This window comes from Colletotrichum karsti (assembly GCF_011947395.1).
Source record: "Colletotrichum karsti strain CkLH20 chromosome Unknown Scaffold19, whole genome shotgun sequence".
Lineage (NCBI taxonomy): Eukaryota > Fungi > Ascomycota > Sordariomycetes > Glomerellales > Glomerellaceae > Colletotrichum > Colletotrichum karsti.
Genome location: NW_024065919.1, coordinates 501024 through 515240, shown reverse-complemented (window position 1 = coordinate 515240; position 14217 = coordinate 501024). Strand labels below are relative to the sequence as shown.

General features: G+C 55.6%; 1 protein-coding gene across 1 annotated transcript; it reads left to right on the top strand.

Annotated features, from left to right (window-relative positions):
• Nucleotides 1–425: 425 nt before the first annotated feature.
• CkaCkLH20_06495 (calcium-translocating P-type ATPase) lies at nucleotides 426–13392 on the top strand (the record flags this gene model as incomplete). The annotated part of the gene is made up of 5 exons (XM_038889212.1): nucleotides 426–1342; nucleotides 1396–1461; nucleotides 1693–3078; nucleotides 9226–12558; nucleotides 12609–13392. 5 exons carry the CDS (start codon nucleotides 426–428, stop codon nucleotides 13390–13392), a joined length of 6486 nt encoding a protein of 2161 aa, XP_038745510.1.
• Nucleotides 13393–14217: the final 825 nt, after the last annotated feature.

Genomic DNA, 14217 nt, shown 5'->3' with positions numbered 1-14217 from the left:
CGCCCGCCGTTCTCCTCCGAGAGCGGGCACCGGGGAAGTCTGTCCAACAAACGTCAATGTGCCCCACTATTGCAACCCCTCCATTCATCCCACTTCCCATTGCATTTTGAGTCTTCGCCTTCTTCCAGACAAATACTTTAGGTAACTCTCAACTCATCACCAGCGACCTTCATTACCTCACAGGCAGAATTCCAGTGTTTCTTGCCTTGGGGTTCTCCATTCTTCTCTCCGAAATTTGTCGCTGGGAGGCCCGGGATCGAACAATCGCCCGCTAAAGTTTTCCCTCGCGGGGCAATCTTCCAGTCGCAAAATCTCAACTCTCAACCTCCATCTCATCGCGGCTTTCTGTGCTCGTTCCTCGACTTCTTTTGCGTAGACCAACTCATCCGCCGTACCGACGACCGACACCCAGACTCACCGTCAAGATGCACATCCTCCTCACCAACGATGACGGCCCTCCGTCCCCTCACTCCTCCCCCTACGTCCACTCCCTCGTCCACTACCTCCAAAAGGCCGGCCACGTCGTCTCGGTCTGCCTCCCGCACACCCAACGCTCCTGGATCGGCAAGGCGCACATGATCGGCCAGACCGTCAAGCCCCTCTACTATCGTCCCTCCCCCGACGGCCTCCACGGCACCGAGGGCACCACTTCGACCCGGCCCTCCGCCGCCGCCGGCGAGGAGGAGTGGGTCCTCGTGGACGGCACCCCGGCCTCCTGCGTCCAGATCGCCCTGCACCACTTCTTCAAGGAACGCGGACCCATCGACCTCGTCGTCAGCGGGCCCAACTACGGCCGCAACACGACGGCCGTGTTCGCGCTGAGCTCCGGCACCCTCGGCGGCGCTCTCGAGGCCGCCGTTTGCAAGCGCAAGTCCATTGCGCTCAGCTACGCCTTCTTCTCGAGGAACCACGACCCCGTCATCATCGAGGGCGCCGCGAGGCACTCGGTGCGTGTGATTGAGAAGCTGTATCAGCAATGGCCCGCTGGCGACGAGGTTGATCTGTACACCGTCAACGTGCCGCTCGTGGAGGGCGTGGAGACACACAAGACCATGTTCACGGGCGTGTTGCAGAACTACTGGCGTCAGGGCAGCTGCTTCCAGGAGATCGAGGGAGATGTCGGAGATGAGGATGAGGAGGAGGAGAAGATCCGCGAGGGCGACTTCGGCGAGGCTCTTGGCGGAGACGAGGAACCGGCTGAAAAGAAGGAGAGCGGTGAGAAGGCATCCGCGTCTCGGACCAGGCACTTCAAGTGGGCACCCAAGTTCACGGATGTGTACCAAAGTGTCGAGGAAGCGCCCCCGGGTAACGACGGTTGGGCTGTCAAGGAGGGTTACACGAGGTATGCCAGCCGCCTTTCGACAAACACCGAGTCGATGCTAACAGAAGACATAGTGTGACGCCCCTGAAGGCCAATTTCTGGCACCCCTCCGAGCACCTGCACAAGACGGAGCTGATTCTGTAAGTGAGCCCTTTGGTTACTAGAGAGAACGCAGAAAGAACCGGCCGCGTGAGAACATGGCATGGCGAAAAGCCGGGTAGGACACCGTTTGAGATGCATAAACATACGGGACAAGCAAGAAAGAGAAATCAAGCAAGGCAATAGAGGACGGCGGCTCGGCATGTACTCTACGCTCTCTATCGCTTCGCAGAAAATAGACCGACCATTTTCTTACGTCTTTGTGTCTGTAGTGACGGTCCTGGGGAGAAGGACAAGCAGCAAGTTGAGCTCCCCGTAAGAACAACGTCGTCAAAATCATCCTCGAAGCCGGGCTTCCACGCCATCATCAACTACGAGGATCCGTACGTCCAGCCTCTCATCCTCGAGGCAATGAACCGCCTCTTCCCCGGAAAGTTCACCCTCCTCCCGCCGCCGCAACCGAACACGACAACCGACGACGCACCCGCCCTCGCCGCGGCGCTCCCCGCGCCAGACGCCCGCGTCCTACACATCGCCCCCTACGAGTCCCTCGACTTCGACCACGTCGGCGAGCACCCCTCTACGACCCTCGTCAACAGCTACATCATCCGCAAGGCGCTCATCCGCAAGCACTACCTCTCGGCGACGGTCGACCACTGGGTTGCCAAGCACCCGGACTCGGCGCTCAAGACGCACGTCCAGCGCGGCGAGCACTTCGAGGTCGACTACGCCGAGTTCCTCGACGACGCGCTCGTCGAGGCGTTCGACCTGCGCGAGAGCATGGACCGCAACGAGGCCGTCGAGAACGCCAAGGACAGGGAGTGGTGGATCCTCAAGCCCGGCATGAGCGACCGCGGGCAGGGCATCCGGCTGTTCAGCACGATGGAGGAGTTGCAGGGCGTCTTTGACGAGTGGGAGGAGGAGAGGCCCGACAGCGACGACGAGGACGATGACGAGAACGAGAACGACGGACAGCAGGGGGTCACTACTGGTGGTGGGGACTACATCACGACATCGCACTTGCGGCACTTCGTCGTGCAGCCGTACATCCACCCTCCCCTCCTCCTCCCCGGCGACGCGAGGAAGTTCCACATCCGCACCTACGTCCTCTGCGTCGGCAGCCTCGACGTATACGTCTACAAGCCCATGCTGGCGCTCTTCGCGGGCAAGGCGTACAAGGCGCCGTGGGAGGACGCGGACCTCGACGCGCACCTGACCAACACGTGCCTGCAGGGAGGAGGAGAGTCTGCCTTGCCACCCGTGAAGCAGTTTTGGGACCTTGTTGGGAACGCCCAGGAGGGGGCCGGCGGGCTGTCCCGGGACGCGGCGGACGGCATCTTTGCGCGGATCTGCGAGGTGACCGGAGACATCTTCGAGGCGGCGGCGAGGGAGATGACGATCCACTTCCAGCCGTTGGGGAACGCGTTTGAGGTGTTCGGGCTGGACTTCCTCGTGGACGAGGAGGCCAGGCCGTGGCTGCTCGAGGTCAACTCGTTCCCGGACTTCAAGCAGACGGGAGGGGACCTCAAGGACGTGGTGGCCGGGTTCTGGGAGGAGACGCTGAGGCGGTCTGTCGGCGGGTTCTTCGGCGTCGACGCCGAGGAGGGGGAGAGGAAGGGGGAGATGGTCCACGTTCGAAAGGTTGAGCTCGGCAGACGGTGAGTGAGTGAGCCTTGCGGTATGGCTTTGATGGCAAGGCGTTTTTTGTGGTTTCTCTCTGGCGGGGTGAGGGGGGGTTTGGCTTGGCTTGGTGGGAATGGCAGACGCGAATGGTTACAGATGGTATAAGGCAGACAAAAGCATTGTGTTTCGAAACGATATAGAACTGGAATATGCATGATATACACTCTTCGGAACAAACATCACGGGTCCGCTACCTAGTTCGATATCGCCGTCGCAACTGGAGCTTGGCAGGCAAGACATAGAGCTCCTAAGTGACAAATCTCTTCAAGGCCGGATCATCGTCACCCTGTTCATCCACGAGGTGAGGTTCTCGCGATGTTGCGTTGCCAAGGAGCCACGATCTCCTGCCAAGCAAACGGGAACTAAGACTCATCGGGATAGCTACGAATTCCTAAGCTTTGTGCCAAGAAGCGTACGATCTGTTGATGTTGCTTCTTGTACCTTTTTGCCAAGAAAGGGGATTTCCAGCTCTCAAAGGGCCGAATGGGGGCGACGTCTCAGTAATGGATATTTGGCATGTTCAAGACATTCTCGTAACCCCGCAAATTCCAGCGACGGATGAAGAACGAAGGAGGGGGCTGTGAGCAGTACGATTCTTTTAGTTCGGTTCAGTTGAGCCAGCAAATGCTCCGATCGGCTGCAGAAGCCCGCGGGAAAACACAGGTTGGATCATGCGCTGAGTAAACAGCATTGGGAACTATTGAGGTTTCGGCACGTCAATGACATCCAATAGTTCGTCGGACAGCTTGCGTATCGCAGCACGTGGTTGGTGCGATTGAAACAAACCGCGCGAGTAACCATCTCTCAGCACTGCCTCAATTGACCGCAAGGGTATTGCGGCAGTTGTGGTAAACCTCTCTGTCTCTGTCTCTCTCTCTCTCTTTCGTCTGGTCAGCGAAGTGAGTCGAAGCTTGATGCTGCCAGATGGCGGGGCTGCATCACCAGAGTAACTTCGACTCTACCTCTGACGCCCGCTGAGGCCGCCTGGGGGCTGATGCGATGGCCACAAAGGAAAAAGAAGGGTCCGAATTTGATGTACCACCTTGAGGGGATCGCCACTTGGCCCGATGTTTCTCATCCCCGGCCCCGGTGTTGCGGAAAGAGTTTCGTTCTGGAGCTGCTCAGCCTCAATCGATGTGCGTCGTGGGATGACGGTGTGCGACCCGGTTGGTCTTAACGTTACGCTAACTAACGACCCAGAAACATCGGAGGAAGCCAGCAAACTCGGGCGAAGAATTTGTTTGGTCTAGCTGGATGCTTCGCCGGGCTCTCGACCATGTCGTCGATGATGCTGTCAAAAGGCTGGACCATGATCAGTGAGTCTCTGGAATGCTGATATGCAGTAAAGTGACGGAACGGACTGAGAGCACGACCGGGGCCCGATGTCGTGGACGAAACTTGACAGGTATTTCAGCCGGCCGGAGAGAGATTGGGTTGGAGCGGTTCACCAGATGGCGAGTCAAGAGAGAGCGGACAAGAGCCTCATGGGACGAAGATTGCAATACGTTCTGTTCATGCTGTCTGGCTTGCGGGCCGGCATGGACTGTTAGTGTTAGGCATTCTCAGGGGAGGAGAAGGAGCATCTGGGCCTGGGCCGACAGGCGGACGGTGCATGACGGCCGTGGTTGGACGTGATGTTTCGTCGGCTCTCGGATGCGTGGGCACCGGACCATCCGCGCCTGGACGGGGACTTCGGGACGGGAGATTCATCTCTCAAGAGAAGGTTGCGCTGAACTTTCGACGGCACTTGCGAGGAAAATGGTGTGGTGCATCCGCATCGCAGAGCTTGTTTGTGGCTCCGTGGCCCCATCACCACACAGCATCCGGTTGGTGGTGTGCTGCGAACGATGTGACAAGGAGAGATGCCGGCGGCAGGGCATATCTGTCCGTCTTTCTTCTTCTCGCGGTTCGATGTGGATAGCGGATATCCCGTGTCCAAGGATGCGCGACGGGTTTTCCAAGGATTTCGAAGCATTCCAAGTCCTCCGTAGAATTTTGGAAAACTCCGGAGAAGGAAAAGACCCTTGCCAGGTTCAATTGAAGTGAGCCGGAGACGGGGACCGGGACGGGGACGGGGGGCTCAGCAAGGCAAGGAGCTCGATCCATCCCATCCTCAGCAGGTTTTGCGGGCTTGTCTTTGTGGATGTGGACAGCTTAGGTTGACGATGGCGCCGAAAAGTCTGGACCGTCGCCCACCCGCGGGAACATGACGCTGAGGATCCGATTCGGCAAGGGGCCCGATATGGCGTCCCACGGTGCCTTCTTTCATGTCGGTAAGGGAATTAACTAGTGGATCCGCCATTCCGGAGCAAGCAGGCGACAAAACAACCGGCAGATTGCGCTGGGGGGGGGGGGGGGGGGCCCCCCCCGATGAACCGATGCTGGAGAAGGGAAGGAACAATAAAAAGGAGAGACGAGGGTTGGCATGAATCGACAATGAGAGCCGTGCAAATTTGGTGATGTTGTCTTACAGGTAATCTGACGGTTATGGCTTGGCATTTTGGTGATGACAACTGCCAAGGCGACCTCAACCTCGTCTCTTGTTCAGGAGCATTGCGCCGCTCCGCTTGTATCATTGTTGTCGTTCGTTTGACCCGTTATCATTGGATGCCGAGCACTGCCATTTGATGATGAATGGGTTGCGAGAAATTGTGTCTGGTAATCCAGTTATTTGGTATCGCAGTTACGCGCTCACACACTCCTGAACCGCGTACGCAAGGTGCTGACGCGAGGCACCTTCTCCGCCTGGCTGCGGTTGACATCCACGTTCCAGAAGCGGCAAGAAGACGTGAGTTCCGCCTCGCCGCCACCCACTTCCCGGGCGTGGCAGAGGTTTTCATGGGTGTTGAAGAATACCAGCCGTATTGATGATGCCGTGAAGAACTTGAGGGAGAGGAGAGCATAAGCGATGCAAGCCGCCGACAGCCATCAACGGAGCAAGGCGAATTCATCGGCGGGATCAGCGGCCATGCAACTTGTTAGCTGCTCTTTTCGCAGAAAGGTGAGGGGTAGCAGCAGTTCGCGAAAAAAGGATGATGATGATGTGAGGTGCGAATGGACTCAGACGCCGTCATCATGCATGGCGGCGCTGCTAAACTCTGTACCCGAAATGCGCCGTGCCCGTGCATTTGGTCTGCATTGCATCGTGTTGGTCTAGTCCAGCCTGTGACCACGACCATGTCTCCAGAAAGTCGATGAAGCTTAATTATCACGAGTTGCATCAGCATCACCACCTGAAGGGAAAGAGACGTGACCGTCTTGCACAAATAGCAAGCAACAAGCAAAAAAATAAGGTAGGGACCAGGCATGCAAGATCAAATGCAATTCTAGAGCCCCATCGGTTGGCATGAAGAATGTCTTGGCGTTTGGCATCTGGTGCGGTTGCCCCGCCGTTTGAACTTTCGAGTGCGAGATGGAAGTACTTTTGCGCCAGCGCCAGCGCCGCTCGTCAGCCAGCCAGATTGCCCGGCTGCGGTGAGGTGGTTGCATTTGTTTGATGGTCTGTCGCCGGCTCCGACCTGCCAGACTTGGACAGCCACCCGGGAAGATCTTCGAATACTGCTAACTCATATCATCATCGTCCCGCGCAACCAACCATCGGCTGGCTGAATTAGCGAGAACGAGTCGATCTTGTAAATATTCTCTCCGCCGGTGCGTTTTTCCTCCAGAGCAGAATTGCCAACATGGCATCTCATCTCGCACTCGCAGATGGGCTCATGGGACGCAGACGGTCTGAACATGAACCACTCCGACAAGGCTTAACCTTGTAATATTCCATATCAGCATCACCCACCCCAGACTACCCCAGCCTGCGAGACTTGATGGCACAAAAAGGCAAGGCACAATCGTCTAGATATGATACGCAGTTGTCTGACATGAGAGCGTGGAATGGGCAACAAGTGCACCGGTCGAGAACGCCTGCTTCATGTAGCATGGGGCAGCCTTGGAGACGAGGACGACACCGGATTAAAGCGCGCGACGTCAGCAAGTAAGTACAGTACCAGAGGTGCGGAACGGAAGCATCGACTATTGGAATTGTAAGTACTCCGCAAAGCTTGTTCGTGCCGTCTTCGACTGTGGTGTACGTGAGACTTCCAAATGGAATATGCATATTCGTAAGTGTTATTGCACTTTCTAACGGCCAAGACACCGGAGAACCGGGAGACCATGATTCAAGATGCAAAAAGAACGCCGTCTTTCCATCTGGGGATTTGAGATTTGGGATTCGGTCCCGAAGTCGTAGTCTCTTACCTTAGCTCCGTAAGCTATTGCTGTGTCAAGTTGCTGACCCGTGAGGCGGAAGGTGCTTAGAAGGCTCGAATACCTTACTCTTGTATCAGCCAAGACGTGCCGTCGTGTGTTTGGACAAAGTAGCCTACTCCTTCAGCAACGATAAGCAGCCCGTAAGGCGGGCTTCGGTCAACCTAGCGCTCAGCCTCAAGACGGGGAGGAACTGTTCAGTTGATCATAGTTGCCGGGCGTTAGAAAGGCGTCGTCGTCGCATAACCCAATTTGGTGAGACGACGTCCACGCAATCAGTACTCATCCAGAATTTAGAAACAAAGCAACGTTGACAGGCCACTGAGGCCAAGCGCCAGCTGGACGGTCCAGAAACACAGGAAACGCAGGGCAACTGTCAGGTCCAAGGTAGCGCCCGCGGTGGGCTTGTGGACTATGTGGTCCTGTGGAGAAGAAAGTATTGAATTGGGCGTTTGATAAGAATGGATTAATTGATTGTCCTTTGCTTAATTCTTTCCCTGCTCTAATCCAAACGATTTTGAGGTACGGGCACTTTATCCATGGCTTACTTACGGTCTACTAGCACAAGCAAGAGATATAGATAGTAAACGGTCAACTAAGAAGAATCAATATGTGACTGGACCCCAAACAAGCTCCGTCTGGGCGCTTCTGTTGGCTCACCGGTTTGACGGTCTGGCGCTTCAAGAACGATTCTGGCCGATTTAAAAGAGAAAAAAAGGAAAGAACTGGTGCAGGAGAATGCCAAGAGACGGTACGTATCCCTTTTGCGTGTGTGAATCAGAGTGGCCCCACCTACCTAGGAGACCTGGAAGTCCACCCACCACGACAACCGACGCGGGCAACAAGACCGCTAAGAGAGCGGGAGGTACCGGGTAAGTACTTGGCCACCCACTTAGGGTGCTGGGCGTAAGAGCCCCTCACCAGACGGGTACTTGGATCTACCCGGATCACCTCCTGACATGGAACCTAAGCTACTGGGACCCCTCGAAGCACGTCGGGGGCGCTAAACTGCAAACAGGGTAGCAGCGCCCCCTCCCTGGCCTGCCCCTGTACGGACCTCCTCTCCGCCCAATCAGGTGTACTTCTTTGCACTGCCTCGTTCTTGGCACCACATATGGGAGATCCAAACTCTGAGAAGAAGTCGCCTTTGGTCACTCTGAGTCTGGTGCTGGTGCCAGTTCAGTTGCTGGGTTTCCATTCACGCAATCTTTCATTTCTCCTTCTTCTTCAGTCTGCTGATTGCACCTTGTCGACGCCGGCATGCGTGTCTTGTAACCGCTCTGGTCTTCGTCGAAACGAACTTCTACCCAACCATTCCCTCAAAGTTCATTCAAACTTCCCCTCCTCCGCTTCGCTTGCCTGCCGCCATGTGAGAGAATGAGAGGGAGAAGCCACACACGACCAAACACCAAGCCCAGCCAACTTCATATTGCCGCGAACGACTACCCTCGTCTTCGTTATATCGGCCCACACGACGCGCTTTAGTACCCGTCGTCTTTAATTCCACCCACAACGTCTACGTCGACGTCGTCTACGTTCAACACTGGCCCTCGAGACCAGCATCGTCACTCCTTCGCCGCCCGGCTCCCTCTTTCATTGTTTTGGCAGCACAGCCTCGCACTCGCCTATTCGCTGCGCTGCGCTACGCTACGCTGGAGGCCTCTACCGCAGCACTCGCCTCACCTTTCACCAACCTCCACGCTGCACCGAAGCGGCTGAGTCGCTGAACCGGAGTTATGGACACCAATGCCGCACCCGAAGAGGGCGCAGCGCCTCAAAGGAGAAATAGAGCGTACGTTCTAACCAAAGTGCGGTATGCCTTATAGCCAAGTCTTGGGATCTAACTTTTTGCTTCATGTCAGTCCAACTATCACAATCGACACTTCAGAAGCTGGCGTCGCACCGAATCCTGCTCCTGAAATGGCCCAGGATACTCAGAGAGACGCGTCCAGTTCGCCTATTTCCCCCAAGGATGAAGCAGTCAGCCCGACTACCGTCCCCAAGGGCGCAAACGCACCATGGGCAGCGCCTTCTGAAAAGCCCATGAAACCGAAGCTTCGCGCCGACACATCTTTTGATGCCAGCGACAGCAGGCCACAAAGCCCCCATAACGTATCGAGTCCCGTCGAGACCATCAGAGGAAACAACCGTGCCTTCCTCGCTGTACCCAGTAACCTGAGGTCACGACAAAATTCCATCGACTCCAACGACGAAATTTCTTCCCAAGGAGAGACCATCGCCGTCTTGAGCCAGTCGACAGAAAAGACGATGAAGAACCACAGCCCAGTATCAAATGACAAAATCATGAAGGACGATAATGCCCTTGCGCCAGACAAGGGTAGCGAGGACGACTTCAAGGCAGAGAACAACCCATTTGCTTTTACACCAGGTCAACTCAACAAGCTCTTCAACCCCAAGAGCCTTTCCGCTTACTACGCTCTGGGTGGTCTGATTGGAATCGAAAAGGGTCTGCGGAGTGACCGCAAGGCGGGCTTGAGTCAGGATGAGGTTCACCTCGATGGATACGTTTCTTTCAGCGACGCGACAGGGCACCTCAGCGCATCTGGAGACTTCAAGGAGGCCAAGTCAGAACCGACAGCTGGCCACTCTGGCCATCACGATAAGCATGCCGACGATGGATTTGTCGACCGCAAACGTGTTTTCAAGGACAACCGAATTCCCGAGAAGAAGGGCAAGACTCTTCTTGAGCTGATGTGGATCACGTATCAAGACAAGGTGCTCATTCTTCTTACCGCCGCCGCCATCGTTTCACTCGCCATCGGCATCTACCAAACAGTAGGCCTGCCTCACGCACCCGGTGAGCCCAAAGTCGAGTGGGTCGAGGGAGTGGCCATTGTGGTGGCTATTGCCATTGTCGTCATCGTCGGATCTCTCAACGATTACAGCAAGGAGAGGCAATTCGCCAAGTTGAACCAGAAGAAGAAGGACCGTGATATCAAGGTTGTCCGCTCAGGTAGGACGGTTGAAATTTCCGTCCACAACCTCCTGGCCGGTGACGTCGTTCACCTTGAGCCCGGTGATCTTGTGCCTGTTGACGGAATTCTCATTGAAGGGTTCAACGTCAAGTGCGACGAGTCTCAGGCGACCGGCGAATCCGACATCATCAAGAAGCGAAACGGCGACGATGTCTTCAACGCTATTCAGAACGGCGAGGACCCCAAGAAATTGGACCCCTTCATTCAATCTGGCGCTAGGATCATGGAAGGTGTCGGTACCTTCATGGTTACCTCGACCGGTATTCACTCATCCTACGGAAAGACGCTGATGGCTCTGGACGAAGACCCCGAGGTCACCCCCCTGCAGTCGAAGCTCAACACCATCGCCGAGTACATCGCCAAGCTTGGAGGTGCCGCCGGTCTGTTGCTCTTCATCGTCCTTTTCATCGAGTTTCTGGTCAAGCTTCCCAAGCAACCCGCTTCCGTCACCCCTGCCGAGAAGGGTCAGCTCTTCATCAACATCGTTATTACTGTCGTCACCATTATCGTCGTGGCTGTTCCGGAAGGTCTTCCCCTCGCTGTCACCCTCGCTCTGTCTTTCGCCACCAGACGCATGCTCAAGGACATGAACCTCGTCAGACATTTGAAGGCTTGCGAGGTCATGGGCAATGCCAACACTATTTGCTCCGACAAGACGGGTACTTTGACGCAGAATAAGATGCAGGTTGTTGCTGGCACTGTTGGTACCAGCCATCGCTTTGGAGGATCGCGATCTTCTGAGGACGACGATGGTGCTGTCGGCGACTCATCTGACATCTCGATCGCCGAATTCTCCAAGATGCTGAGCGCTCCGGTCAAGGACATTCTCCTCAAGTCTATTGCTCTCAACTCCACTGCATTCGAAGGCGAAGTCGATGGCGAGAAGACATACGTCGGATCCAAGACGGAGAGTGCGCTGCTTCTCCTGGCCCGCGACTATCTCGGCATGGGTCCTGTTGCTGAGGAACGTGAGAACGCCAAGATCCTCCAGCTCATTCCTTTCGATTCTGGACGCAAATGCATGGGCATCATTGTTCAGCTGCCGAATGGAGGTGCCAGACTCTACGTCAAGGGTGCCTCCGAAATCGTGCTCGCCAAGTGCACCCAGCTTTTCCGAGACCCTTCTCAAGACGCCACCTTGATTCAAATGACCGAGCCCAACTTCCAGACTGTCAACACCCTCATTAACGCCTACGCTTCTCGTTCCCTTCGCACCATCGGTATCGCCTACAGAGACTTCGAGCAATGGCCTCCTCGCCATGCCCGCCGCGTTGACGGAGACAAGACAGAAATCGAATTCGAAGATTTATTCCGCACTATGAACTTCGTCGGCATGGTCGGTATTCAGGACCCTCTTCGTGAGGGAGTCCCCGAAGCCGTCAGACTTTGCCAGAAGGCCGGCGTCTTCGTCCGTATGGTCACTGGAGACAACAAGCTGACGGCCGAGGCGATCGCCAAGGAGTGCGGCATCCTGCAACCCAACGGTATCGTTATGGAAGGCCCCGAATTCCGCAACTTAACCAAGGCTGAACAGGAGGCTATCATCCCTCGTCTTTGCGTTCTTGCCCGGTCCAGTCCTGAGGATAAGCGTGTTTTGGTCAAGCGCCTCAAGGCCAAGGGTGACATTGTTGCAGTTACCGGTGACGGCACCAACGATGCCCCTGCGCTGAAGACTGCCGACGTCGGCTTCTCCATGGGTATTGCCGGTACCGAAGTCGCGAAGGAGGCCTCGTCCATTATCTTGATGGATGACAACTTCAACTCGATCGTCAAGGCTTTGAAGTGGGGTCGTTCTGTTAACGATGCTGTCAAGCGTTTCCTCCAGTTTCAGCTTACCGTCAACATCACTGCCGTTATTCTCACCTTTGTTACTGCTGTCAGCAGCACTTCTGTCCTTACAGCCGTCCAACTGCTCTGGGTTAACCTCATCATGGACACCCTGGCAGCACTCGCTTTGGCTACGGACCCCCCTCAGGACAGTGTGTTGGACAGGAAGCCCGAGAGACGCAACGCCTCCATCATTACCACCACCATGTGGAAGATGATTCTCGGACAAGCTGTCTACCAGCTCGCCATCACGTTTATGTGCTTCTACGGCAAGGAATCCATTGTGCCCGGTCCTGAGCACATCCCTGATGAACAGATCGCAACGATGGTCTTCAACACCTTCGTGTGGATGCAGATCTTTAATCAGTGGAAGTAAGTACACTTCTTCATCATTCCGAGCGATTTTATCTAACCTTTTGCAGCAACCGCCGTTTGGACAACCACTTCAACATTTTCGAGGGACTCACCAAGAACTACTTCTTTATCGCCATCAGCACCATCATGATTGGCGGTCAAGTTCTCATCGTTTTCTTTGGAGGTGCGGCTTTCCAAATCGCAGATGAGGGTCAGAGCGCCATCCAGTGGGCTATGGCCGTCATTCTTGGTGCCATCTCCATCCCCTTCGGCGTCGTCATCCGTCTCATCCCCGACTCTTTTGTCGAGGGACTTGTTCCCGAATACCTTAAGCGACGTGCCAAGGATACTGTCCCTGGACTTACGGTTTCGGATGAGGAGCAATTCGAGATGTACCCGGCACCTTTGTCCGACGTCCGAGACGAACTGGCTTTCATCAAGCGCATGAAGGGAGGACGCCTGAACAACCTCAAGTTCGCGGTTCAGCACCCGCGCGAAACATTCGCCCGCTCGCGCAGCCCATCACACTCGCGCAGCAACTCTATTAAGGCTCCTTCCACCCCTACTCGGGAGGACAGCTTCGGCTCGCTGGCTCAGACCCCGGATTCACGGAAGAGGTCCCGCAGCTCGCGCAGCCGCTCTAATTCCGCACTTGGTGCCCCCACCGTCATGGCGGGCATCGTGGCCGCTGGTATTGCGGCCAACTGGTCACCCGCGGATCGTCGACCCCGCCGGGAAAGCGACGAAGACGACAACGTCAGGAGAGGAGTCTCCAGAGAGAACTCTATCCGGGAGGAACGGGAAGAGCCTACGAACGAAAAGGCCGGCGATGAAAAGAACGGCGCGGAATGAGTACATTAATTGCGCCGGCCAGGTTTTACATATGGATTGCGGCGTTTTGTGAGCGAAAAAAAAACCACCAATAAAGCATTGCGCGTGGCGTATGTACTTGTACGGATATTCACCTTCCGAGGCGGGATAATGGTTACGAATCCCTGCCGTTCGTTTTACTTTTGATAGAGACCGGAGCCCAAGCCCGAGTATTATGGATCGAGAGACGTATCGAAGAATCATAATAAAAATGTTAAATCAGTAACTTCAAACCCATGCTGCTACCGTGCCATTATGTTTTGACATCTTGTAGATCTCGCCCTGCATCCCAACCTCTTTCTGCTTCTGGCAATTGGCTGCTGGCCCGTCAACTCAAGCGCTGTGATAGAGTCCTCGGCGCACACGCTGACTGGCCAAGGAATGAGGGGAATCTGCACAGTCGAGGCGGGCTACGAAGCCTCCTCGAAGTCACTTGAGTTCCAATCTGCCGTCGCAAGGCTCTCTCATTACAGCGCTTGGGGTGGCAGAGAAGCAGCGAGGCCTTTTTTGCCCATCTTGGCAGAAAGGGCCCTTGCATGAGAAGGCGGCTTAGATTGAAGGGGCTGAACCCCTCGCTCTCGGGCTTACCAGTTGGTTTCTCAAAGGGTTCTGTTTTGGTATGTGTGTGCCTTTGGACTACTGTTGTGTCGGTTGCATTTCGGTTGCGTCAATTTCTCCTGCATTATGTTAAGGTAGGTAGCCTCTTGTATGCTCGGGGGCTGTTGGTTCCATGACGAGCGGTGTTGTTGCAGCTTTTACTCTCTCTCTGTACTCAGCCTCACTTGGCCGCTTAAGAGGTGGATGGCT